This window comes from Rutilus rutilus (assembly GCF_951802725.1).
Source record: "Rutilus rutilus genome assembly, chromosome: 24".
Taxonomy (NCBI): Eukaryota; Metazoa; Chordata; class Actinopteri; order Cypriniformes; family Leuciscidae; genus Rutilus; species Rutilus rutilus.
The window spans coordinates 2237666-2264354 of record NC_140228.1 but is presented as its reverse complement, the minus strand read 5'-3'; the positions used below and the strand labels follow the sequence as shown (position 1 = coordinate 2264354).

Here is a 26689-nt window from a genome sequence, read left to right as displayed (position 1 = left end):
ATAACGTTTTTCATTAAAATATTTTGTTAAATGAAATAAAGCTGAACTAAAATAAAATATATATTATAAGAAAAATTATAAATGTTGCAAATAACTGTAATAAAATAATTTAAAGTACTAAAATTATCAAAACTAAAACTGAAATAGAAATTAATTACAGCTATACATAGAAATATTTGTAAAAAATGAAAAAATGGGGGGGGGGAAATCACATAAAATTTAAATTAAACATTAAATTTAGCAGTCGGGGTCGTGACACGGCAAACAATGTGGATCTTTATTCTACTCATTGTTAACTAAAAATATTAAAATAGTTTTCATAAAAAAATAAATAAAAAAAAATAATAATAATAATTGTATTAAATAAAAAAAATTATTAAAAAAAAAGTTGCCTTTACAACTAATTGAAATAAAATAAATATATGAAATAATATATCAACAGTTTTCTGTGTAAGCGAAACATGAAAGAATTCTCATCAATGTCAATACAGGACATGTCGGCACAATAAAGGAATCCTTTTTAAAAGCCTGCAACATATATGCCAGACGAGCAGAAGATGAGGCGAGTGGCCATCCTCAGTGAGCTTCACTTCAGCACGACTGTGTGTCAGTAATCCTCAGGGGTCAGAGGTCGTGAGCGAGTGGACTGTCACCTGTACAGCTCAGTGAACAGAGACTCGCATCGATCTCAGTCCTGATGTGACTCATGGACAGCATGTTCTCTTCTAACTACACTATTCTGCAGTCACAATGTGCCCTTTCCCACAATGCAATGTGCTAAACGTGACCTTCCAGCAGCGTTACAGATAGAGGGGATATCAACGTCTGCTTATTAAATTGGACATTTTTATGCAAGAATATTACAGGTTTGGCAAATGTTTGTCTTTTCCTATTTACAGTCACAGCCTGATTAGATTGCTATTAGAAATATCAGGAGTCATTGTAATTGTTTAATATTAATGTCTTGATCATAATAATTTTTATATATAATTTAAATGTACACACCAACATTTGGGGTCAGTTTTTTTTTTTTTTAAAGAAAATAATGCTTTTATTCTGCAAGAATGCCTTAAATTGATCAAAATGACAGTAAAGACATTTATAATGTTACAAAAGTTTCAAATAAATGCTTTTCTTTCTATTCATCGAAGAATCCTTACTAAGTAAAATGTATCCATTTCCACAATATACTGTAATATGAACTGTTTTCAACATTGATAATAATCATAAATGTTTCTTGAGCATCAAATCCTCATATTAGAGTGATTTCTGAAGGATCATGTGACACTGAAGACTGGAGTAATGATGCTGAAAACTCAGCTTTGATCACAGGAATAAATTACACTTTACTGTATATTCACATAGAAAACAGTTATTTTAAATTGTAAAAATATTTAGCAATTTTACTGTATTTTTGATCACATTAATGCAGCCTTGGTGAGCAGAAGAGACTCTTTCAAAAGCATTAAAAAATCTACAAACTTTTGAACAGTAGTGTACATTTAAATAAAGGTAGATATACTGAAAACATTTTAATATAATATAATGAAATATAATATAATATAATACAATATAATATAATATAATATAATGAAATATGATATATTATAATATAATGAAATATAATATAATTAATATAATATAATATAATAATGAAATTAATATAATATAACGAAATATAATATAATATTTGACATACACGGACATGTATATTATATCATGTTAACATGATGTAATTGTTTTTAACACTAAGACAGCATTGTTATATCTTGTTGCATCAGTAAATCATGAGTAAATCATGAGTAAATCATGAGTAAATCATGAGTAAATTATCAGTAAATCATGAGTAAATTATCAGTAAATCAACAGTAAATCATGAGTAAATCATCAGTAAATCATGAGTAAATTATCAGTAAATCATGAGTAAATTATCAGTAAATCAACAGTAAATCATGAGTAAATCATCAGTAAATCATGAGTAAATTATCAGTAAATCATGAGTAAATCATCAGTAAATCATGAGTAAATCATCAGTAAATCATGAGTAAATCATCAGTAAATCATGAGTAAATCATCAGTAAATCATGAGTAAATCATCAGTAAATCATGAGTAAATTATCAGTAAATCATGAGTAAATCATCAGTAAATCATGAGTAAATCATGAGTAAATTATCAGTAAATCATGAGTAAATCATGAGTAAATCAGTGGTACTCACCAGGTTCCCCACAGACAGCATCCGGTTGAACTCATCCGTCATGGGATAGTGTTCGAGAGCCATGAAGAGTGTGTTGAGGACGATGCAGATAGTGATGGCCAGATCCAGGAACGGGTCCATCACCATGATCTTCACCCACTCCTTCAGCTTCATCCAGCGAGGGCAACACGTCCACACCAGGTACTTGTGTGCAAACGCGTACCAGCACGGGTGACACTTCTGCTGCGCCTCCTCCAGCTCTGAGACACCAACATCACAACATCACAACATCACAACATCACAACATCACAGACATCACAACATCACAGACATCACAACATCACAGACATCACAGGCTCATTCGGCTGTACGGGCTTCTCCAAGCTTCTTTTAGCTGTAGCTCAAACAGTCGAGTGCTGGCGCTTGCAACGCCAAGGTCATGGGATCGATTCCCAGGCAAAGCAAGAATTGATAAGAATGTAAATGTGTACCTTGTAATGCAATGTAAGTCGCTTTGGAATAAATGTACTGTAGTTCTTGATGTTTCACTCTGAATCAACAAATCTCATAATCATTGCTCAACAAACAAGTATTCATTACTTCAATGAGCTCATTGTTTCTGCATTAAATTATTACATTTTTCGCTAACTGTGATTTTGTATATGTACATTTCTGAAATACATAACTTAGAAAGTCTCCTCTGATAACTCTCTAAATTGTAATGTGGACTCATGCATTTTCTGTAAAGCTGCTTTGAAATGTGTATTGTGAAAAGCGCTATACAAATAAATGTGAATTGAATTGAATTATAATTAGTGCTGGGCAACGATTAATTGTGATTAACTGCATCCAAAATAAAAGTTTGTGTATATGATATATGTGTGTGTACTGTGTATAATTATTTTATAATTATTTTGACACATATGCATGAATAAATTTAAGAAAAATGTGGTATTTATATATAAAATATTTATATTTATATATAATATAAATTATGTATAAATATATATACAATATATACATGCAAAAAATTCTTAAATATATACATGCATATGTAACAAAATTATTATACACAGTACACACACATATATTATGTAAACACAAACTTTTATTTTGGATGCGATTAATCGTTGCCCAGCGCTAATAAGTCATTCAGATTACTCTGTTGAGCACTAATGGTGTTAAAACACCAGTGAGAAACTTAAAAAGGTTGTTCTGTTGCATCAGAACACACACAATCCTTTGTGGCTCTTATTAAAACCAACTTTAAGGTGCTTTTTCAGCCATTTTACTAATTTCAACCATTTTGTACATATCCACCTCCTAAACCCCGCCCCCCAAACACATGTCAGCCAATCCAATGTCAGCAAACCTGAAAGTGCACAATGATTGACAGGCGTCTAGTGTTCGTGATCATGGTCAAATAGTTTGTTGCTGTTGTGTCTCAGGACTCTCATTTTACTGATTTCTGTCAGGTAAGAGGGATTGTATACATGATATTAATGCTCTAAAGTGTACTATAATATAAGAATGGATTGTTTACCTGTTTGGGTGAACAAATTAAATAAAAAAATGACGTAAATAAAGCAATAAACCATTAGAGGCTTCATGTCACTGTCTATTTAGCCATCTGACTGTAAATAAAAGATGTTTTGGCAATGCTATTCAAATGTTAAAAGCCAAAAATCAGTTTTTAGACTAAATTTAGACAATGTAAACATAATTTACAGCTCAGCGTTGCAATTGTCGTGGCTTGTAGCACCACATGAAAAGGTCACAGTGAAAGGTTAGCATGTTGTTTTTCTACCCTACTGAGGTTGAATCACACTTGATAAGTGAGGATGTGTGTTTCGGAGGAACCTGTAAGTGTTCTAATGAGAAACGAGACAGAGACGGACACTTCGCGGGTCTAGATTTGGCTCTGCGTCAGTAATGTGCCAGTAACTCGTGCGGTGAGAAGCTGAGGTGGTGTGATGCTCCACAGCAGGTTCATTCGACCTGTCAGGCTTTATTTCATCCAACACAAGAGAAACTGACCAACAAACAGACCTTCAGTTTACACCATCCTCACCTTAACACAGCAGGAACCAAACTGAGCACGACATGTGTAACATTGTGTTTTTGTATTAATGTTGGATTACGAGAATTGTTATTATTTTTTTATCTTATATACAGTATATTGATTTAATCAAATTATAAAAAATATTTTTTTTAATAATTTTTTCAAATAATTCAGGATAAATTAATTAATTAATAGTGTATTTATTAATTTAAATTATAAGAAATAAATAACTGTTTTAAAAAATAATTTTAAATAATTCAAAATAAATAAATTAATATTGTGTTCATATATTTTAATTCTAAAAACAAATAATTATTAAAAAATATATTTTTTTAAATAATTCAAAATACATTTTTATTTAAATTATAAAAAAAGAATTATTTTAATTAATTAATTAGAATAATTATTATAAATTAAATAACTTAATTTAATATTTTAATTATTTATTTAAATGAGAAAAAAAAAATTCTTTAAATATATATAAAAAAGGATTCATTAATTGTATTTATTTATTTATTAGTACTATTATTCAGTGTTTATTATTATTATATTAGGCATATATTTATATTTACACAACATGTACAAATAATAATATATACTATTATTATTATTATTATTATTATAAAATCACAGATTTGATTTGTTTATTTGTGTACATTAATTTACTTCTGTCATAACAAATAGTCTATGCGAATATCTATATTGGAATGGTTAAAATAGTACGCAGTTTAAAATACAGGCCCTGAACAATAAAAACATGGTGAAAACTTTTTTTTTTTCAAGTATTTTTTTACTTTTACTTATTTCTTAAGAGTATTTTTGCAATATGGCTAATCCAGTGTCAGCATACTTATATAAATCAGTGAGTGGAAGCTAGCAATCTATCATACACGTATGTAAGCATCATCTGACATAACGTGCTCATTACAGTAAATTCGGCCTGCTGCTGTCCTGCCGTGTCAGCTTTCACATGCGTGATAATGAGGATTGGCATTTTCTTACGCTAGCAGGTCTAAACTCAGACCCTGTGAGCTCAGGCCTTCTTCTGTTAGCAACTTTTGTGCTGACCAATCAAGAGTCCAGAAAAGACTCAAAAATATGGGCCATTTTTGTTCATAAATGACATTTCATGAGCAGTGGTGTCCTCTAGTCAGGAGAGCACACTAGCCGTACGATACAAAACAGCCTCCGATCGACTTTTGAGGAAGTATCCTTATGCTTTTCCTGAAAAAAATACCACTCAGGTTCAAGACTCGTTCACATAAAGGATAATAACTATAGTGATAACTGTATTTGTGTCTATATAGCGCCGTTGCGCTTCAGGCGATCCGAGTTCGAGTCCCGACTCGTGGACTTTCCCAATCTTTCCTGACCTTTCCTGTCTGCTTCCTGTCCTATCATAATGAAGGCAAAAACTCTAAAAATAAATCTTAACTATATGTGTGTCTACATCGACAGATGATAGTGTACTGGGTTTTTTTAAGTGCACAAAAATTTTGTCGTCTGTCCGTCTTAAATGCTCGAGCTCGTTAAAGTCAGGAGGATTCTGATTGGCTGTCAGTGTTTTTATCGTTCATCACCTGAAAAATCGCTATGAAAGTGATATCTTTCTGTTCTGTTTATTCTACGTTTGCTTCAATTTTGTCATCTGTCGCTTTAAATGCTTGAGTTCGTTAAAGTTAGATGGATTCTGATTGGCTGTCAATGTTTTTATCGTTCATCACCTGAAAATAAAATCACTATGAAAGTGATATCGTTCTGATTATTTTAAACGTGCTGCAATTTTGTCGTCTATCACTTTAAATGCTCGAGCTTGTTAAAGTCGGAAGGATTCTGATTGGCTGTCAATGTTTTTATCGCTCATCACCTGAAAATAAAATCGCTATGAAAGTGATATCGTTCTGTCTATTCGAAGCCCGCTACAATTTTGTCGTCTGTCACTTTAAATGCTCAAGCTCGTTAAAGTCGGAAGGATTCTGATTGGCTGTCAATGTTTTTATCGTTCATCAGCTGGGAAAAAAAATCACAATGACAGTGATATCATTCTGTTCTGTTTATTCTATGCACGCTCTGCAATTTTGTCGTTTTAAATGCTCGAGCTCGTTCCCAGCAGGAACATCGCAAACAATGAAAATGAATGTATCACTTGTATTAGTTTCTATATAAACATCTACAGGTGGTCTATTCGTTAGTTTCCTAAAACACTCTCCTGATAAGGTGTAACAGATTTGAAACTGCGAGGACGTTCTGTCACGTTATTATTTATCGGCTGAAATGCTCAGGGAAGAGTCGGTCTCCTTGTGCCGGCCAGGTGATGTCCCAGTCTGGAGCATCACTGGGAGGGTTACACCTTTCCACTGAATAACAACAGCGAGCGACATCTCGGGGGACGATATTAACCGTGAGCAGATGGAGACACTTCTCCTGGCCTCGCACGCACCTCGCAGAAAAAGACTGAATGTGGATTTTGTGTGCATATGGAGTGTTTTCAGGGCTCGTATCTCATCGCTGGCTCGTTTGTGATCGGTGTTGGTTTGTTGTTGTTGTTGTGTAGCTGTCTTACCCTCCATGGCGTCAGTGATGTAGCTGGTGGCGCTCAGGGCCCGGTCTCGGCCCTCCTGGGGCAGCTGGGGCAACAGCATGCTGCTCAGCTCATTGGTGGAGTTGTGCCCCTGTAAGACCAGAACATTCACATAAATGCCTTCATAATGCATTTTTAGAACTCAGTGGTTTCTCTTTCACTTATATTTATTTTACAATGTTTTTCAAATAATATGTATTACAATGCAAGTTTACAAACACAAAAGGTTGGTTTGAGGTTGCAAGGGTGTCAGGGTGGTTGCTAGGGTGTTGCTATGTGGTTGCTTAGGGCATTTCTAGTATCCCTGTGCAGTTGTTAAGTGTTTTAATGCTTTTAAGCAAAGTTTTACAAAAACAAAAGGTTGGTTTGAGGTTGCAAGGGTGTCAGGGTGGTTGCTAGGGTGTTGCTATGTGGTTGCTTAGGGCATTTCTAGTATCCCTGTGCAGTTGTTAAGTGTTTTAATGCTTTTAAGCAAAGTTTTACAAAAACAAAAGGTTGGTTTGAGGTTGCAAGGGTGTCAGGGTGGTTGCTAGGGTGTTGCTATGTGGTTACTTAGGGCATTTCTAGTATTGCTGTGCAGTGTTTTATGCAAGCGTTTTAAATGCTTTTAAGCACATTGCAATGTGGTTGCTGGGGTGTTTGGGTGGTTGCTAGGGTGTTGCTATGTGGTTGCTACATTGTTGTGGGTGATTGCAAGGACATTCCTAGTGTTGCTGTACAGTTTCTACCTGTTCTGAATGATTTTAAGCACCTTGCTAAGCAGTTGCTAAGTGTTCTGAATGATTTTAAGTTCTAAGGGCATTTCTTGTGTTGATGTGCAGTTGCTAAGTGTTCTGAACAAATTTAGACAAACAGCTATGTGGTTTCTAGGGTGACTGGGTGGTTGCTAGGGCATTGCTACGTGGTTACTACGGTGTTGTGGGACATTGAGATTGCTAGTGTGGCTGTGCAGTTGCTAAGTGTTCTGAATGATTTTAGACAAACAGCTATGTGGTTTCTAGGGTGACTGGGTGGTTGCTAGGGTGTTGCTATGTTTTTGCCATCGCAAGGGCATTGCTAGTGTTGTTGTGCATTTGCTACCTGTTCTGAATGATTTTATGGACATTACTATGGAGTTGATAAGTGTTCTGAACAGTTTTAAGCACATTACAATGTGGTTGGTAGAGTGTTTAGCTGTTTGCTAGGGCGTTGCTACAGTGTTGTGGGAGATTGAGATTGAGATTGCTAGTGTTGCTGTGCAGTTGCTAAGTTTTCTGAACGTTTCTAGACAACAGCTATCTGGTTTCTAGGGTGACTGGGTGGTTGCTAGGGCGTTGCTAAGTGGTTGCCACAGTGTTGCTGTGCAGTTGCTACCTGTTCTGAAAGATTTTAAGCACATTGCTGTGCAGTTGCTAGGGTGACTGGGTGATTGCAAGGTGGTTGCCAGGCACTACTATGTGGTTGCTAGGGTGCTCTGGATAGCTCCACCCTGAATTCTCTCTGATATTCTGGTCTCTAGATATGGCTCAGCAAACACTTTATTTTACATATCATATTGACTTAGCTAAAAACACACACATTAATCTTCAACACTCAGTGGCATTTAAAAATCGATTCTGTTTAGTGCAAAACAAAAGATAATAAAATCAGCTATTAACCCTCAGCAGAAAATGTCTTAAGTGTTAATGGGTGTTTTGGGAAATGTGATCATTTTTGTCAAACGCTTTTATGCATTTGTTTTCTAAACGTTTGCTGGAAGAGCCTGTTTTAATTGTTTTAATATGAGGCCTTTGAGACAATGACATGATGTCTGACTGTAACAATGACCCTCTGATTATATAATGTGTTTTTGATCGCAGGTAATCAAAGGAATGACGCAGGAGCACTTCACATCGGCCCACCATAACGCCCACTGCTGCTGTTCAGACGAGTGGGAAACACCGCTGTGTGTGTGTGTGTGTGCGCGCCTCAACTCTTATTCAACATCTGTTGCTACGTAACCATGACTACATCGCCAAGACAACAGGGTTTCCATGCCTCTAACACACAGTCCAGACAGTTCTCAGACTCCTTTCTGAGTATTTCAGATTTCTTGGCATGACATTGTACTTCCGTTTCATTCAACTGGCTAAAAATGATGATGAATGTTAACCCTACATAGAAAAGAAAAATCACTTATAATATATCAAAAAGATCTAAATTCTTCCACCTAGACAGCAATGAGATTAAAGGGAGAGCAAACAGCTATTTTACATCGTCAAAATATTACTGTTTTGACTGAATTTTTACTGTATTTTACTGTATTTTTGATCAAATAAATGCAGCCTTGGTGAGCAGATGTCGTAGTTGAAATGTCTTTCAAAAGAAATGTCTTGCAAAGACATTAAAATGTACCAAGTCCTAAGTTTTGAGTTGTAGTGAATATGTAAATATAGAGTTGATTTCAATTTATTTCTATATTTTAGCACAACTATAAGCAATTAATCATTAGACAACAGCAATAAAAATATCATGCATTTTGAAGAATTTTATATAATAATAATAATAATAATGATTATTATTATTATTATTATTATAATTATGAGCATTATTATAATTATGAGTATTTTTATTATGATAGCAATAATATTAACATTACCTTTTACAATATTATGTCATAACTCAAATGAAATCTCAATATAAACTTATTAATTAATTAGTTAATTTTTCATAATCTGAGCCGCTTCAGCTACCAGCTGCTAAACATTTCACCCAAAAATTAAAAGAAAAATAGAAATTATTTTGCATTAAAAAATGCAGCCTATTTTAACTTTTATTAAAATTTTACATCATGCAAAAAATGTAATCATGCAACCCAAAGCTTCAAATATATATTTTCTTAACTTTATCTTTACATTCTAGTGTGAAATATGACCTGTAAAGTTTTTTTTTTTTTTGTCAGATTCACTCCATGCAATATTCTTAATAACTTCTGCACTGTAAACATCATCAGATTACTGCTACATTCGGCTTAATAGCTGATAATGCAAAACGTCTAGACAACAGCAACAAAAATCCATACTGTCTGTTGCACTTATTAAATTAAAATAACCTCAGTCTTTGTATTAGAATTATTCCATCTGACATGCGGACAAATGAACATTTGCGAACGTGGGAAAGAGCAGAAGAGGTGAAGGTTCTAGCAGAACACTAATCATTACACAGCATGTTTTCAGTCGGCCAATAAAAGAGAAGAACTCGTCAAAATCAGCTCAGAAAAGGCAAGAGCGTAATGCGTATTATCAATGTGACTGACAGCTATAGAAGGACTGACTATATGAACATAACACACACACAGCAGTCTGTTCTGCACTTGTGTGAGTCTTTGAAGACGATGATGCTGTTTAGGAGACATTTAAGTATTATTTTAACACTTTTATCCCTGGGTTGAAATAAACAGATTTATTGAACTTTCCATTCATCAGAGAATCCTGAAAAGTAAAATGTATCACGGTTTCCACAAAAATATTAACTTTCGACATTGATAATAATCATAAATGTTTCTTGAGCATCAAATCATCATATTAGAATGATTTCTGAAGGATCATGTGACACTGAAGACTGGAGTAATGATGCTGAAAATTCAGCTTTGATCACAGGAATAAATTAAAATTTTAAAATATATTCACATAGAAAACAGATGTTTTAAAATTGGAATAATATTTCACAATTTTTACTGTTTTTATTGTATTTTTCATAAAAAATTACAGCCTTAGTGAGCGTATTTTTAATATATTTTAGCACAATGATAAGTAAATAATCACTACACCATAGTAATAAAACATTATATGCTTTATGAAGAATTTAATAATTATTATTATTATGTTTATTAAAAAAACAATAATATTGTGTCAAATTAAGTGTGACAGTGCTCATTGGTAGTCATGATATAAATTAACCATTTATCGGCATACTGACTGACAAATTATGTAGAAATGTGTAAAGAAGTATCAGTCAAACTTCTTATAATTACACTGTAAAAAGTTCTTTGTTCCAACTGGATTATGTTTTACAAGAAAATTAATTTCAGACATTCTACTTCAAAAACGCAACATTTAATTCAATATGTTATGTGCTGTTTCTAGTGACTAGCAATTTCTGAGTGATTTTTTTTTTTTTTTGTCTTCCATTTTAATTTCTTCACAAGATTGACTCATTTCTCAACAAGAGAAGCTTCCAGCAGCGGCACTTGATCTATAGATCCAGAGCGACTCGCACATGTGCTTCATTACAAATCAATCATGCCGTTTTCCAATTTTCGGGATTCCAGCTTGACCAGCCCTGCTCATTTTGATTAGAAGCTTAAAGTCACTTACGCTTTCCTCTTTGACCTTCTCCATAGTGCAGGTGGGAAGTTGCAGAGGAGATAGCGGCCCCTGGCCCGAGACCCCGTTCTGGTCCATGGCTACGAAGAGTTTTCCGTTGATGTTGAGGCTCGGGAAGAAGAACTGGGAGCTGTGACTGCATGTGCTTTGAGCGCTGGTCCGTCTCCGGCTCCAGGGAAGCGCCAGTGAACCGCCTCGACTGTCCGAATCTCCGTGATTGCTAAACTCGTCGTCGGCGAAATCCACCTCCGAGTCTTTGTTCGGCGGCCGGAAGTTGAAGATGCTGACCTGACTTTCCCGTCTGGCCCTCAGGGATAAAGTGCGGACCAGCAAAGAATGTGTTTGCTAGACAGAAAGAAAGAAATTTGAGGCTTTTTCACAGACGAAAGCAACATGATGGTGACAGAATTCTAATTTATTGTGTGAACTATTATTATAAATCCACCTTCATCCCCTCTATAGTGTCCAGCTTGGCTGATTTGTCGTCCCCCGGCATCCCTTCTGACATCGGCCTCGAGCTTTTCCTCCGGTCGAGATTCCCTTTGCCTTGCGAGGAGAACGGCGACACGTCAGCGGTCAAGATGGACTCGGTTTCTTGTGCTTTCTGAGCAACCTGAGAGACACCGGACAAAAAGCTGTAGCTATACTCACAATATTGCATTCATTTCTTATTGCTTAAATCAGGGATTCGCAAACTTTTTGGTCCGCCGAACCACTTATGCCGGGTTCAGACTACACGAAAAACAATCCAAAAATGTGCACGATCCATTCCACGTAGGGTGTCGTCACGGCTTGACACTAACTTTAGCTCACCATCGACGGCGGCTAGTGGTTTTCTAAAGTTACGAGCCACTCAGCGTTTTCACTGGGCACAATTATGACATCGATACCATGGGAAAAACTGCCATATAGATATTTTTAATATTACCTCATAATTTGGAAGCAGGTTTATTAGGCTGCTGTCACTTTAAGACCTGATGCACGGACCCAATATACTGTTACACGTGTGTTTTCTTGGTAACACTTTACTTGAAGGGGTGTGCATAAGACTGACATGACACCTTCATAATCATGACATGGCAGATGTCATAAATATGAAGGAGGTCTTATGCATGTTTATGACAACTGTCATTAAGTGTCATTCGCTCAATTATGACATTTTTAATGCAAATATGACATTGTTTGAGATGTCTTTGTTATGACAACTTGACATAAACCAATTCATCATAACCAGTCAGTGTCTTTGTCATGACAACTTGACATTACCAAGACAACATAAATTGTCATAAACATGACATAGCAGATGAATTATCAAACTTCAGAAACCACTTAGCTTTATGGGTTAGCATTTCATTAAACTGTCATGTGGTTGGTTTTGACATTGGCTGTCATGAAGCCATTATAACTGTGTCATGAATGTTTTTCTTGACCTCAAGTACAGTGGTACACATTTAATTTGTCATTAAAATGTTATAATGGCTTCATTATAACTTTAAGTGGTTTCTTAAGTTTGATAATTAATCTGCTATGTCATGTTTATGACATATTTATGACAGGTTGTGTTGTCTTAGTAATGTCAAGTTGCCATAACAAAGACATCTCACACAATGTCATATTTGCATTAAAAATGTCATAATTGAGCGAATGACACTTAATGACAGTTGTCATAAACATGCATAAGACCTCCTTCATATTTATGACATGTGTCATGTCATGATTATGACGGTGTCATGTCAGTCTTATGCACACCCCTTCAAGTAAAGTGTTACCGTTTTCTTTCTCAACTGTTTACGTTCACTTAAAGCATAACTGACTGTGTTTATGTGAATACTCGCCAAGACCGGCAATAAAAAAATATTTTGACATTATTTACTGTGTATTTGTACACGTCGTTAAAGACGGCAAGCGATGATTGGTCGAGAAGCAACATATAGTCTGAAACGCTTCTTGAACGCAGGAGTCAAAATAGCATATTCTGACTGTCGTAACAGACAAAAATATTGTGTAGTCTGAACCCAGCATTAGACGGTAAACATATACATAAATATTTTAATAATTAAAAAAAAACATTCTCATGCTCACGTTTCTCTGATGTTGGTTGATGATCACATGACATGCAAGTAAACAGATACAATATTTAGTCTTTATTTAATAAGTGTTTTTTTTTTTAAAAGAGGGATACATAAGATTATATATTGCAATTATTCTGTCATATTGCGATTTGAACTGTGATATGATAAACATTTCACTTTATAGCTGGACTTAAAAGTGGACTTTACATTCTTTACATTGGGTTTTAGGAACCCAATCAAAGATTATTCATTGTTTTTATTAACATTAGTAGTTATAGAAGTAGTTTCACCTCTAATTATGAAGACAGAAATGCAAAATTGTAGTAAAGTACAATTTTACTGTAAAATGAAAATTAATGTGATAATGCTATAAGCAAATTTTCATTTTACACTTACACTTGGGAAGTGATATCAGGCTATATCAGGATTTCAGTTTTATTTTGTCCAATTTATTTATTTTAATGTTATTTAATGAATTATTATCATGAACCCTGGTTTGGGATGTGAATGGAGACATGCACAGCTGATTTGAATGGTGACCCCGACGTACCTGCTGTTCCTTCTTCAGCTGCTCCATGGCGAGCTGAAACTCCTGCTCTTTCTGCAAGGCTTCGGCGATCGTGGCCTGGTTCTGCTCCTCGTACGCCATGGCCACCACAGCCAGGATCAGGTTCACCAGGTAAAAGGAGCCCAGGAAGATCACCACCACAAAAAACACCATGTACGCTTTCCCCGCGGAGCGCAGAGTCTGTGCATCACAGAAATGGCATCGAATCACAAGGGCTGCAATAATTCGCAAATTGCTTTATCATTTGTTGTTTGAGATGTGCAATATGTTTTCACAAGATTCTAATTAGATGCATTGGTCAGGCTGATAAATCGATCATTTTGAGATAATCTGCACTGGCCAAAAACTCAATTACCAAAATCTGCCAAAAGTGAATGGAGGAAAATAGATAAATAAAATTAATTTCTACATACACTACCATGCAAAAGTTTGTGGTTTATAAGTATATATATATATATTTACATATTCACTACTGTTCAAAAGTTTTTAATGTTTTTGAGAGTCTCCTCTGCTCACCAAGGCTGCATTTATTTGATTAAAAATATAGTAAAACATAATTTTTTTTACAAATATTATTACAAATTAAAAGAAATATTGTTTACTGTAATATATGTTAAAATTTAATTTATTCCAGTAATCAAAGCTGAATTTTCAGCATCATTACTCCAGTCTTCAGAGTCACATGATCCTTCACAAATCATTCTAATATGATGATTTGCTGCTCAAGAAACATTTATGATTATTATCAATGTTGAAAACAGTTCATATTTTTGTGGAAACTGATACATTTTATTTTTCAGGATTCTTTAATAGAATAAAACAGCATTTATTTGAAATCGTTTGCACCATTATAAATGTCTTTACTGCCACTTTTGATCAATTTAATGCGTCTGTAAATAAAAGTATTTTTTCTTTTCAATACTTTTGAAAGGTAGTGTAAATGCATCTCAATTGCTTTAAGTAAATTAGAGGGAAAATCAGGAACTTCTGGCAGATGTTGAACAACCTGTACATTAAACCGCATTCAGTTGAGGGCTGAATGTCACGTAATGAGAGAGAACAGGAAGAATACTGACATGATGATAGAGGTTTTCCCAGTAATCTTGAGTCATGAGTCTGAAAAGGGAGAGGAAAGCCCATCCAAAGGTGTCAAAGCTGGTGTAGCCGTAGTTTGGGTTTCGTCCAGTCTTCAAACATTCAAAACCATCTGGACATTTGCTGCAGAAAAGAGAAATAACTAGTTCTTAAAGAGGCCATGTTTCAAAGTGATGTTGTTTCAGGCTCTACTAGAACAGGTTTTCCTGCTTGAATGTTGATTATTTTCCTCATATTCTCCATTGTTGCGGCTCCTCTCTTCCCAGTCTGTCAGTAACGCTCTGTTTACTTCCTGTCTCTATGAAGCCCCTCCTTCTGAAAAGCACACTGTGCTCTGATTGGTCGGCTGGAGCAGTGTGTTGTGATTGGCCGAGCGCTTCGAGTGTGTTTGGGAAATGTTCCGCCCCTTACCATAACCGCCAGTTTAACACACTACTAACTACCTCAACCAGGCCCCGCCCCTTCATTCTGCGCATGAATTATTATAATGAGGAATATTGTGACGTGTTCGTTCCCGGAAGAAACTCAAGACTACAATGGAGGCGTTTCAGGAGTTCAGAAACACTGACACTGATATAGAGAAGAACTTTTTCACGCTCAAACAGCAACATTAACACAGTGAAGAAAGATGAACACGGAAAAAAGCATAACAGGTCATCTTTAATTGCATCAAACTGTTTATAATTACTTCATCAGGGTTATTAAATTCTGCATTATGCAGGTCAGACAAGTAATTTGGTGAGGTCAATTTGTAAAGAAAGAACACGCTCCTGCGCACACATATATTCAAACGCGCATATCTATAGACTAAACACATAATATGCATGTGCAAATGAATGAATGGCCAGAACACATTAAAGTTTTCTGTTGGAACGGTGTCGTGTTAGCGGCCCCTAATGATCTTTACAGCAGAAGTGAATCAATCAAAACTAACTTTAGCTGGACAATAACTTTATTCTAGAGCTGCTGTAAAGCCAAAACAATCTCTGTTACTGTAATTTCCTATTATCACTGTAACACCGTGTCCTAACCAGACGAAAAAATCAATCAAAACCCACAGCCAATCAGAACAGCGTGTGGGCGGAGTCAGCCAATCAGAACAGCGTGTGGGCGGAGTCTCGCGGCAAGTGCACAGCACCAGAGAGCACTCGCACAGCACAGAGTGACGGCACTCGCAAGAAAATGCATAAGTAGCTACATAATCAAATTCACAAATATTACACCATTTAAACATTATTAAAAATACATAGGCTGAGTTACTAAAACAATCTTTGTCAAAGAATACACTTGTTTGTTCACAGTCTGAACGTTCTTGTTTCCGTTTGTTTAATTTGAAGATCTGAGGTAAATTATCCATTGTTGCTTTTACAGCTACAAAGCTGGAGCACTAAATGATATTCAGAGTCACATTACACGCTTTTAACATTCAATAAAGCACACAAACTACCTGAGATTATCATCGCCACACTTTGTGTTTGTTGTTCCAGCGCGACGTCACAAAAAAATTGAAACCGTTTCTAAAATAGACTCGTCGCGTGTCGCCATCGCGGCTGGTTAGGACAAACACTCTGATTAACATGGAAAATATGCATTTTATTGCGCGTCGCAGTCGCAAACAATCTATATTGTTTAAAGCGCTATATAAATGAAGGTGACTTGACTATAAACTCAAACTGATATCCAGAGGGACCTTTACCATAGGCACCAAAGGTGAGCGATCTTTGAACACTTTGTCTTTGACTAATATTCATAGAAACTAGTAGTGAGAGGCTGGTGGCGCCAGTGGTGCGAGTCTGTGCCCGTCTTCTGCCAGTCTCGTTCCCTTCGGGCAGGCGGCGACTGGCTCTCAGCGACTGGCATGCTGGAAGTGTGAGGGTGCGGGTGACGGGCGCTATCGCACTCACACACCTCGCCGTGTCCCTGAAGGACGTGCTAATGGACGGGCCCCACTTCATTTCGATTTGGACAGGGGCCCTCGGACCCCAGACACACTGATATCAACCGCGGTTTCCTTTCTCGTGTGGCACTCGATGCCAGAACGTGCTCTCCGACCCACACTACTCTACAGCCAAACTTCATCACAAAAACATACCGATGGTTCAGTTATCAACAACAACAACAAAAAAATCAGTATTGAGTAAATATTATTTCATCGTGGTTTTAAAAACAACACAAATTCATCATGGTTTTGAAATCAACATTTAATCAGGATTGTTGTCCATATTTGATCATTATTATTTTATTATAGTTTTAAAATCAACATTTAATCAGGATTTTTGTCTTGTTTTCCCCAAAAAAAGCTAAGGAATAAATGAGTTCAATTGTGAAAGGTTTTTTATTTTATTTATTGCTAATATACATATAGTTTTATATAAAAATAAAAAAAACTAGAAAAACTTTTTTTAAATTAATGATTTATCAGTATTATTTCATTATGTTTTTTTAATGGTTTTAAAGGCATAGAAAAAAAGTGATAATTAAATTATTTTATTTTTTTAATTGTTATGATTTGTCTACCAGTTTAAGATGGCAATAACTACTGTAATCAGCACTTTTTTTTTGTCTAGGTTTCTTGTATAACCATCTAAACTCTAAACATCCTTAAAACAAGATCAATTTACTTGAAAACCAACACTGTGCAAAATGCTAATACTTCTTTTCTTGTTTTAATCATAAATCTTCAAAACTTTAACCAAAGCATATTCTCTAAAAACAAGTCTTGTGCAATTTTGAACCTTGTTTTAGTAATGTTTACAGGGAAACGAGAGCAGAATCTGTGATCGGCTCATCATGGATCGTCTATATTCCTGTGATCGGCTCATCATTGATCGTCTATATTGCTGTGATCGGCTCATCACTGATCGTCTATATCCCTGTGATCGGCTCATCATTGATCGTCTATATTGCTGTGATCGGCTCATCACTGATCGTCTATATTCCTGTGATCGGCTCATCATTGATCGTCTATAGTGGTTCTGCTGCTGTCACTGAGTTCCAGCACAGAGTCACTTGGAGAATTTGTCAGAGAAGCCCCTCTCAGCACACTGGCAGCTGGGATTGCATTGCCGGGACACAAAGCATTTTAACATGGTCTATTTCGGGCGCTAGAGAGTCCCTCTGCCCTGTTAGGGTCCCGAGAAAGACGTGGCCAGGGCCGATGGACTTTGGGAATTTCTGTTGGTGCCGTGCGTGTAAACCAATATGAAGACCTGTGTGTTGTTGAATAACTGTTATGTTGTTATGAGCCAAGATGTACTCAAGGTTACTTCCTATGGGAGTCTGATCTCTGAATGCTTCTGCCGGGATCATGTGGCCGATCGGATCAACCAGATTGACACGGGCAAGATTAAACGTATCACTATAACAGAATACAGTAACAAAGAGACAAAGAGAGCTCGGATGAAGAGACACTGATGCTTTATTGGATGAAGATGATGCTGAGATATTTAGGAATAGTAATATAGAGGATCAGGGCTTGTGGTTGGATGATGCCAGAAGAAAAAATGCCACCGTTGGACTTTTGGAATAGATTTGACATGATGACCCTAACCCTAACCCTAACCCTAACCCTAACCTAACCCTAACCCTAACCTAACCCTAACCCTAACGCTCTGAATAAACTGTTTTCTGATTGAAATGACTTATTGTGGATTGGTTGATATCTGGAGATGTTTTTTATATAAACACATAAATAAATAAATAAATAAAAATGTGTGTGTAATTTCTTCCATATATTTTAATATATTATGATTAATATTATAATATTATATAATATTAATATTATTTATTTATAAAAAAATTTAGTTGTTTGCCTTTTGGATATGGATATAATCTTCTCTATGTGACCATAAACTAGAAGGATATAAAAATTACACATGATTTTTTTTTCATGATGATATTGCTGGAAATATAAAAACAAGCAAAATTGACAATATCATAATGATTTGAATGTGCTTCTTATTTGGCTGTTAAACTTCCCAGAGACACTGGAAATGTTAATGGTTGACCAAAAAAATGGATTTTAAGAGCATTATCAAAGATATATATTTTGAATATTGTCACAAGGCTGAAAATATTGATATATAATGTTTTTTGCAAAATCATCCCGCCCAGATACCAGAGAAAAATCCCTGTTTTTCCAAACTTTTCTTTCGACAAATTGAGCCTCTAGGAGGAGGGAGGAGGTCATCAGGAAGCCAGTTCTCGTCTCCCAGTCTGATCCTCAGAGCGAGCGAGTGGAGAACTCACACACACTTCACCAGAGCGAGAGAGACGAGGTGAAACGAGGTGAACGGTTTTAAAACGCCGTCAGCCTTCCACTCAGGTTTCCATCCAGGTTCACAAGGTGACCAGCGAGCTGTGCTCACACTAACAATGGCTAAAATAAGACCGCTGGATTAATTGACTTAATTGATCCCCGAGGGAAATAAACGAACAAGGGAAACAAACACACTGACATGAAGAACAGCAGCTTCGGATAAAGCCACGTGCTGTACCACGACACATGGAGATATTAATCATATTGATAACAAGAGCGTCTCTATCAGAGCAAAAACACATGTGCTTCTCTCAAACATTAGTGTATATAGGCCATATCTTTATTATTTATTGACATATATATATATATAGATATATATATGAAGAGTTCAGATGCAAAAGCCTCTAAGTGCCATCTGACATTTTCTTCTAGAATGACCATTTTTATCAAGCTCGTATATTTAAGTTCAATAATTTCACTTAAATTACAATTAATAGGTAATTTTCATTGCCATTAAAGTGAAATTATTGAACTTAAATATACGAGATTAATAAAAATGATCATTCTAGAAGAAAATTTCAGATGGCACTTAGAGGCTTTTGCATCTGAACTCTTCATATATACATATAGATATATATGAAGAGTTCAGATGCAAAAGCCTCTAAGTACAATAAATTGCCATTTAAGTGAAATTACTGAACTTCAATATACGAGCTTGATAAAAATGATCATTCTAGAAGAAAATTTCAGATGGCACTTAGAGGCTTTTGCAGCTGAACTCTTCATATATATATATATATATATAGAGAGAGAGAGAGAGAGAGAGAGAGAGAGAGAGAGAGAGAGAAGTGTAAGTAAAATGAGATGCAGATGATGCTGCAAATTAACATTTTTGTCGACTAACAAATCTGACCATTAAAAACCCATCAAGCTGTTGGTCTGTTAGATTTGGTCGCATATTTACTGCGCTATTTCGAGTGAACCTTTAGCTCCATGTGAGTGACCTCTCAGTAAGTGTCATTAAGGTCAAATATAGTTCTGTTAAAATACAGCCTGATCACAGTTTATTAATAGACTCTTGTTTTAATACACATCCACCAACACCCTATAATTAATACGACACACGAGACGACGTTTCAATGGAGATGTGTGGAGCTCCAGGAAAATCACTGAGTGATACAATCAAGTTTGAGCGGCCAGAGTTTGTGAAGGTCAACCATTACATGCTACAAAAATATTTATATCCCACCATTAGCAGACAGCGGATCATATTACATAACACTGACCGAGACCGTTTACAGCAGTTTTGTATTACTAACAATAGAAACTAATACTATGTATTATTAAATATCATATCACTACATTTGTCCATTGCTCAGTTGTTTTAAAAACAGATTTGGTGTCACAAAACTCATTTGTGTGTCTCATTGTTTGTGCTGATGTTCAGACTGAGAGTCTTTTCTCTAATATGGAAGCACTGTGTCCGAATATGCCTATTATATAGTACAATATGTGAGTCGAAACGTATGTCCAAATTCACAGCACTCATAAAAGAGTAGACAGAGTCCCCGGATGATGGACACTTCACTATCTACTATGAATTTCATTTATATCACACACATTCATACTATGCAGAACGGTCGCAATGTAAGTTTTAAACCAAATGCACTATATAGTGTGTGATTTCAGTTCGTTCAGATGGTTTATGTAGATGAAAAACTGAATCAATACTTCATATTCCCCACACGGATCAATCGCATCTGTAACGTCTTCTTTCATGAACAGCTGCACATTTTCTAAGAAGTATTTTTGTCTTATTTTCCAGTACAAATATCTAAACATTCTTAAGTCAAATCAAGCTAAATTACTCCAGATATTAAGTCTGGGGGGGGGGGGGGGGGGGGAATATATAAAAATTAAGCAACTTTATGCTTAAAACAATAACAAATATCTGCCAATGGGGTCAGAAAAATGTAACTTGTTTTCCTTTGAATTAACTTTATTTTTTCAGATTTTCTGTTTTAGGCTTAAACTCACTTAATTTAAAAAAAAATTTCAGAAAACAAGACTTAATATCTTTAGTAACTGTATCTTGATTTAAGAATTTTTAGATATATGTACTAAAAAAATAAATAAAATACTGAGTAAAAAATTATAAAAATAAAAATAAAATAAAGTCTTTTTGTTATAATACTAGTTTGTTTTCTAGAAAGACTTCAGATAGATTAATGTACAGTGGGATGGAAGTGGTGTTGATGGGCAAGTCATATAATGCCAGAATAAAGGCCAATAATGGCTGAATACAAACAAAAGAATAACGATAAAACAATAATGGAGATTGAGTCTCATTCACGGCAGAAGTGTGAAAGGTTCGTTGACTGAGAACAATGGCACATGAATCGAGCCGTTCTCCTCGCCAGACATTAGACAATAGACTGCAAATGGGTGTTTAAAGAGCAATAAAATATTTTATTAGCATCTTATCAGCCTTCTCTAAAAACTCACCTGACATGATCTTAGAAAGTGTTTTATAAAATTCAAAATTCAGATCTGAAATGAAGCATGAGCACACTTGTGGCTTCAGTTTAATAGTGGTTATAAGTTGTTACACTACATTCACATAATATTTTTATACATTTGACAATTATATTCTTAATATTTTTTTTTTTTTTTATGTTTGAGCTTATAAATCTCCATGTTAATAACAGTCAATAATTCTGAGTCTTGAACTGTAAACTCTGAAGTGTTGGCTTTCTAAATATATGTTGGTTATGTGTTTATTCCACTAATCATGTTCTTCTGTGTTTCTCTGAGTGAGTTGACGTGGTGTATCAGCGCAGCGCTTCGGGGTTGTACGTCAGAACGGAGGCTCACTATTGGCCAGCATCACACGCATCACATGACCAGCGTCGGCCAATAGTGAGCCTCCGTTCTGACGTACAAAAAAATATCACAAATAAAATAAAAAATATCTTCATTTGTGTTCTGAAGATGAAGGAAAGTCTGACGGGGTTGGAACAACATGAGGGAGAGTAATTACTGACAGAGTTTTCATTTGTTCTTAACTCTTGCTAAATAACTAGCTTGACCGAGCTTCTGAGCACTGATGAATCTTCTTTAGGAGCTTCTGTTTCTGACCCTCATAAACCGCAATCTGTGTAACAGGCCTGTATTACACCTATAGACAAACGCCTCTCCGTTTCCAAGGGCTGTTTTATCAGAGGTGGACACGCGTTTGTCTGAGGCCTTTATCACTGCGGGAGACAGACGGATTCGTCCTTTGTCTGTTTCTGGCTTCGGCCAGATGTTACAATCAACATCTCCAGGCCACGTCGTAACTCACACCAACGGCCCATTAGGCAGCGAGACCTTCACATCCGCGGCCCGATAACTCACAGAGAACAACGTGCACTTTCCATTACATCTTCAATATATTCCACTGCAAAAAAGCTCTGGATTTTGAAATGTCATGTTATCGATTAGCACTCGCTTTTAAGATAATGTTTTATCCATTTGATTCTCGTTGAACGAGAGCGGCCGCCGGAGACGGAGGAATAACTTTCCAGACGCTCAGAACATGTTGAGTCTCGAAACATCGAATCCCGGAGAACGGCAACCGAGGAGAGAAATCCTAGAAGCATCCGAGGGATAATGACTCAGTGACTTTATAATGACTTTAAGGTCCATTAAAGTCTGGCTATTATTTATCTTTTTATTCTTGTTGACTACTTTCTCTCAAAGTTAAATGGAACAAAACAATAGCAGTTTTAATTCATATTTTTATGCTGTTTTTAACTTTTTTATTATTATTATTAGTGTTTTTTTTATGGAATAGTTTATTGCATATGCTTTTTATGTTTTGTGGTATATTTCGTCAAGCTTTTATGGCTCATATAGTGAGAATATGGAGGAAAAAAAGGTCCAAACTGAGCAAAAATATGCAATTTGGTGCAAATGCTGATATTTATATGAACAAAAAGATGAAATTCTGTAAAGCAACGAGATCTTTGTAACTCACATACAGTAAAATCATTTAAATATCAGTCGTCTCTGCCAATAATGTCTTAGTAAGACGATATTTAAATGCATCGTTTATTATCAAATCTCCGTAGTTTTAAAACATTTAATGCAATGCAATACAATGATTGACAGATGAACTAATAAACCTTCCTCAAAAGCCTGATGATCATATTTCAGACTTTTTTCAGATAATCAAGTAAACCAAGGTTGCTTCAGTCCAGTTGAAATATTACTAACAATATCAAAGTTATTATTATGTTTACTTGATAAAAATCTAATTTCCCAGCTGAAAGACGTGAGCTGAAGGTGGACGTTTGCAGAATTATCCTAAAGGCCTTTTACTTGCTAAAAAAAGTCAATTATCAACCCACATACCCGCAATATTGGTGAGTTTTGACTCGTTTTCTTCAGAAACAGACACGACTTCTCCAGTACCACATGTTTATCAGTGAGTTCTTGAGGTTCCCGTGGGGAGAGTTTATAAGTAGAGATATGACCATGAGCGGATACTGTACAAATCCCTCAAGAGAAGACGCTTTAATGCGGTAATGTACGGCCAGCTGCCATACGCTCTCACACACTCATATACAATTAGCAAACATGCGCTGACATTCCTCTCAGCTATTCACACTAGCAATGTGTCCATCATAGTGGGATTATTATATTTATTTAGCACTGTGTAGAAACATATACAGATTCTTGCTTTATACATTTCATTTCAAGTTATAAATAAAACAAAGATTATTGGAGTGTTTTACAATACTATTTCAGTCTTTCTACTCCAAAATGTTACAGTGAATTCAGTTGCTGTTTCTTTGTGATTGCTTGTGACATTTACTAGCAATTACTGAGTGATAAACCCCTTTTTTCTGTGTCCTTGTATTATGTTCGAATTCTGGGTACGATTTATATGTCGAGGATCAAATTGACCCTAAACGGATTCAATACAATTCACGAAAAATCTGGTAAAAACAACAGTAAACCTTTAAGTATTAATACTTCTCACACCTTACAGCAAAAATAAACATTTATTTATACACACAATTATTTTTAAAACAATTTTTTAACCATTAGTTTAAAAAATATATATATATTATAAACAGTATTTTTTGTAACTATTTAGATTTTGTTTTATTTGACATTTTTTGTTTTATTTTTGTGTTTTCCTGAAGTAACGGCAAAATCATGAGTTCGATTCCCAGAGAAATGAACATTCTTGAACTGATAAAAGTGTACATTTTTTTTGTGATAAAAGTATCTGCCAAATGCAGAAATGTAAATGTAAATACCCTCTGAGAGTAAAAAATGCATAACATTTTTCACTGTTTTGAATCTGTACAGCTGCGGTTAACCATGAAATTGCGGGTCAAATCGACCGGCGAACATCAAAATCGTCAGAAATGTTGTACTTGCATTCCACAACATCTCAAAACTATGCAGACATGTTAATGACCCTAAATGAGAAATTGTCACAACATTAAAAAAAAAAAAAATCCTAGTTTATCTCAGTATTTCCGACAACTCGATTTTGTACAGTGGGTTATTTTGACTAAATATCATAAAAAAAGCAGTTCGGCGCCAGTTCACACAAACACCTTCCTCTTGATTCAAGGGCTTCATCGGCGTCTGAAGCGAGTTAATCAAGGCCACTGACTCAGACTGTACACGTACATACAGTTCTGCTGAGTCAGACACTTCAGAGACACAACTATATTTACTTTAGTCAGACTCAACACCGACCGCCTCTTAGATCCGTCATGCCCTTGTATAGCAGCTGTTACACGTAAGCTGACTTTTCCAAATGTAGTTCGGACATTCAAACGTGTTATTGCCACTTTTAGAACACTGATAGTCCCGCCCCTGAATTCTGATTGGCTGAGCCGCTTTTGAAATACAGTAATGACCAAACATTGCATTAATAGCTTTCACTCACAATCTACCATCTGTTTCAAACCACGAGTTATTTAGATCACCTCTCAAGATATGTGAACGAACTGCAAGTTTTGGGCACTTGTGAATCATAAACATCACCTGCTGCAATATTTCAATCACTAAAAATCATCGCTCAACGTGAAAAACGCCTTAATGTATTAAGAATGTGATATTAAACGATTAAATTCAGTATACACCTTATAGATGATGCATACTATATAGGCACGCGGATGAGCCCAGAATGTGAATAATGCACGTTAAGCACTTTCTATTTACATTTACATTTATTCATTTAGCTGACGCTTTTATCCAAAGCGACTTACAATTGCTATATATGTCAGAGGTCGCACGCCTCTGGAGCAACTAGGGGTTAAGTGTCTTGCTCAGGGACACATTGGTGTCTCACAGTGGATTCGAACCCGGGTCTCTCACACCAAAGGCATGTGTCTTATCCATTGCACCACCACCACCTCTATAATGGTTTTCAATGGGAAAATTGTCAAACTTTGCATTTTAAGTTCATATTCTGGGTTCATTTGTTCGCCAGTATATACAGTACGCATCATCAATCATCTGTACACTGATTTGCTGTTTTAAAATCACTGTCTTAGTACATTAGCACAAATCTGTAGCGGCTTGTGAACCATTCATCTCTTCCTCTTTACTACTAATTATAGCACCAAATAAACATGAATGAACATCAGAAGGAATGCTGAAAGATACAGAACAACTTCATTAACAACCATCGTTAATTAAGTAAAATACCGCGGTAAAATAACTGTGCCACAACCTCGAGTGTCTTATGCAATTCAATCAAAACGCATTAGATACATGAGCACATTAAACTTACCCAGCATCACTTGCGTTCCCACATATTAAGGCGTCTTTGGCTCCTTCCACTTTGAAGTAATTATCTGGAATAATAATAAATAAAATAAAAACATTTGATTCAAAAAAGGCAAATGCTGCAGATGATTTATGACTGATTGCATCTCTTAAAAATACAGTGTTTTCATCTCAGATAAATGGAATCTCAATTAAAGTGATGAAGATAAAGATTTACATGACATTTACTACTCAAACCAAATGAACATTTCATGTTTAATGCAGTCACTGTACTGGAGGTTCAAAACCCGCCAATTGTTTACGTGCTTGAAAAATCCAGCTCTGATTCAGAATCTTAAATTATAAATTAGATAATTGGATAGTTAGCCTACATATATAAAACATACCAGCCTCTTAAAAGCTTCAGTTTGACTTCAGCTGAACTACTTTAGATTGAGTTTGAAATGCTTCTCAGCATTGCAATCAATACATGTGTAAAGCAGAAACTGTTGTGACATCCAGTGTTTTGCATGGCTCTGCGGTGAACTCGTGTGTGTGTGTGTTTCCCCCAGTTAGAGAGAGTGGCTGAGAGATTACATGAACAACAGCCCCAGGTTGGCATCCAGAGCCCTCCATTTTATCTGCTGTCATTTTCATGCCGTCTCTCACTCGCTCGCTCCATCACTCGAGGCTGGAGAGCCGCCGGCGACGCAAACGTTAGCGCTCGTGTTTGGCAG

The 26689-nt window shown here is 35.7% G+C and overlaps 1 protein-coding gene across 1 annotated transcript in view; it reads right to left on the bottom strand.

Annotated features, from left to right (window-relative positions):
• Positions 1-26689, bottom strand: part of scn5lab (sodium channel, voltage gated, type V-like, alpha b) — a 162440-nt gene that overhangs the window by 75728 nt on the left and 60023 nt on the right. The window contains 7 exon segments of the mRNA XM_084398457.1: positions 2218-2456; positions 6822-6930; positions 11174-11527; positions 11628-11795; positions 13805-14002; positions 14899-15040; positions 25978-26041. Of these exon segments, the coding sequence (XP_084254583.1) occupies positions 2218-2456; positions 6822-6930; positions 11174-11527; positions 11628-11795; positions 13805-14002; positions 14899-15040; positions 25978-26041 (1274 nt within the window).